The following is a 1,881-nucleotide window of genomic DNA, read 5'->3' on the forward strand; positions in this document are numbered from 1 at the left end:
GACACAGTATAAGCACAGGTCACAGATGCCTATGAGTTTACCATTTTTGCATAGAATGTATATTCTTTTCAACCCTCTCCAAAAGAGTTGTAGACAAAGCTAATTTGAATCTTTGTATGTGGTTCTGTGTATTTAGGGGAGAGTTTATTCCACTCCATAGTACCCTGTGCAGGGGACCAAGAAGTTTGACTTGCAAATAGCTGTGAGAAATGAGAGGATTTCCTGGCCGTGTTGACAATCTGGCACAGTGTGGTCTTTGTTCCTCCTGCTCTCTGTATGTGGAGTCTGTCCCAGAGGTTCATTTCCCTCCAAACACAGTTACCCTAATGGGGAACTCTGCTGTGTCACAACCTGCAAGATAATGCCTTTAGGCTGAACAGTTTCCTCAGAGCTCCCTTCATGTCCTTGTTCCTCAGGCAGTAGATGAAGGGATTCAGCATGGGTGTCACCACCATGTACATCACTGAAGCCAGTGAATCCTTCTCAGCTGAGTGAGAGGATGAGGGACTCAAGTAGACCCCTGTAATGGTACCATAGAAGAGCGTGACTACAGTGAGGTGGGAGCCACAGGTGGAAAAGGCCTTTTGTTTGCCCTGGGCAGATGGAACCTTGAGCACAGCAGACACAATGTGGGTGTAAGAGACAAGAATGCCAAGGAAGGGAATGAGGACAATCAAACCCCCTACCAGGAGAATCATGAGCTGGTTGAGTTGGGTGTTGGAACAGGACAGTTGGAGCAGGGGGACAAGGTCACAAAAGAAGTAAGGCATGACATTGCTGGCGCAGAACTCTAGCCGAGCCATGAGGAGGGTGTGTAGGAGGGAATGGAAGTTGGCAATGGTCCAGGAGCTCCCCAGAATCAGGACGCAGGTTTGTAGGCTCATCATGGTGGAGTAGTGCAGGGGGTGGCAAATGGCCACATAGCGGTCATAAGCCATTGCTGTCAAGAGGAAGTTGTCCATGTTGGCAAGCAAAATGCAGAAATAGATCTGGGTTAGGCAGCCCCCATAGGAAATGGACTGAGTCTGCAATTGGATGTTCATAAGCATCTTGGGGACTGTGGCAGAGATGAAGCAGAAGTCCACCAATGAGAGGTTGCTAAGGAAGATGTACATGGGTGTGTGAAGATGAGAGTCTGAACCAATGGCCAAAATAATAACCAAGTTCCCTGCTGCACCAATCAGGTACATGACAAGGAAGAGCCCAAAGATCAGCTCCTGCTGCTCTGGCCGACTGGACAGTCCTAGAAGGATAAACTCAGAGGCACTTGTGTGGTTTCCTCTTTCCATGGTTGACTGGTCCTGCTGAGAGATCCAGACTCGTCACAGACTATAGAGAGGTTGGGGCTTTCCTGCCTCCCCCTTTTGCTTATATAATCCCTCAACTCACATCTGGTCACATCTCTATATTCATTTTGTGTAAATCCTAAAACAAGGCTCTTATCCTATAAGAGGAAAAGCCTCAGCCAGTAAGTATGGCCACAATAGAGCCCAGAGTCAGAGTTTTAGCTGTTTCACCACTCAAAGGATTCTGAACCCATGAAGGCCCGTCTGCTACCCCTCAAAGGAGAGACCTTGTGATAGAGTGGCCATGTGTTCATTGGTGGCAACAAAGAGGGAGTTGCTTAGAATGTTTTAGACCCCAAATTTCCATCATACTCTGGTGTTTTAATGTGAGTAACTGACACTGTCTCAATATTAAGTAAAGAGCTCTAGAATGTAGCTTCCTTCAACTTCCAATAAGACTGCCAGCTGCAGGCCCTTTCAATACAGAATTCTGGGATCACAGTGGCACATATTGTAGGACCAGAGGGTATGGTTGGACACTACACACCTTCTTGCCCTCCAGATAGTTGGTCTCTGTTCACTCAGGTAGAGCCCA

At 47.4% G+C, this 1,881-nt stretch overlaps 1 protein-coding gene across 1 annotated transcript; it reads right to left on the reverse strand.

The window, feature by feature from the left end:
* Nucleotides 1–344: 344 nt before the first annotated feature.
* Nucleotides 345–1,289, reverse strand: LOC103209952 (olfactory receptor 1F12-like). Its single transcript, XM_007955874.1, has one exon. The coding sequence runs from the start codon at nt 1,287–1,289 to the stop codon at nt 345–347; it is 945 nt and encodes a 314-aa protein (XP_007954065.1).
* Between the last annotated feature and the right edge of the window lie 592 nt (nt 1,290–1,881).

This window comes from Orycteropus afer, unplaced genomic scaffold, assembly GCF_000298275.1.
Source record: "Orycteropus afer afer isolate SDZICR_OR568_19922 unplaced genomic scaffold, OryAfe1.0 scaffold00542, whole genome shotgun sequence".
NCBI lineage: Eukaryota > Metazoa > Chordata > Mammalia > Tubulidentata > Orycteropodidae > Orycteropus > Orycteropus afer.

What these genes read in the sequence shown, in the direction of transcription:
- LOC103209952 (XM_007955874.1), bottom strand. Translation starts at nt 1,289, where the DNA reads ATGGAAAGAGGAAACCACACAAGTGCCTCTGAGTTTATCCTTCTAGGA.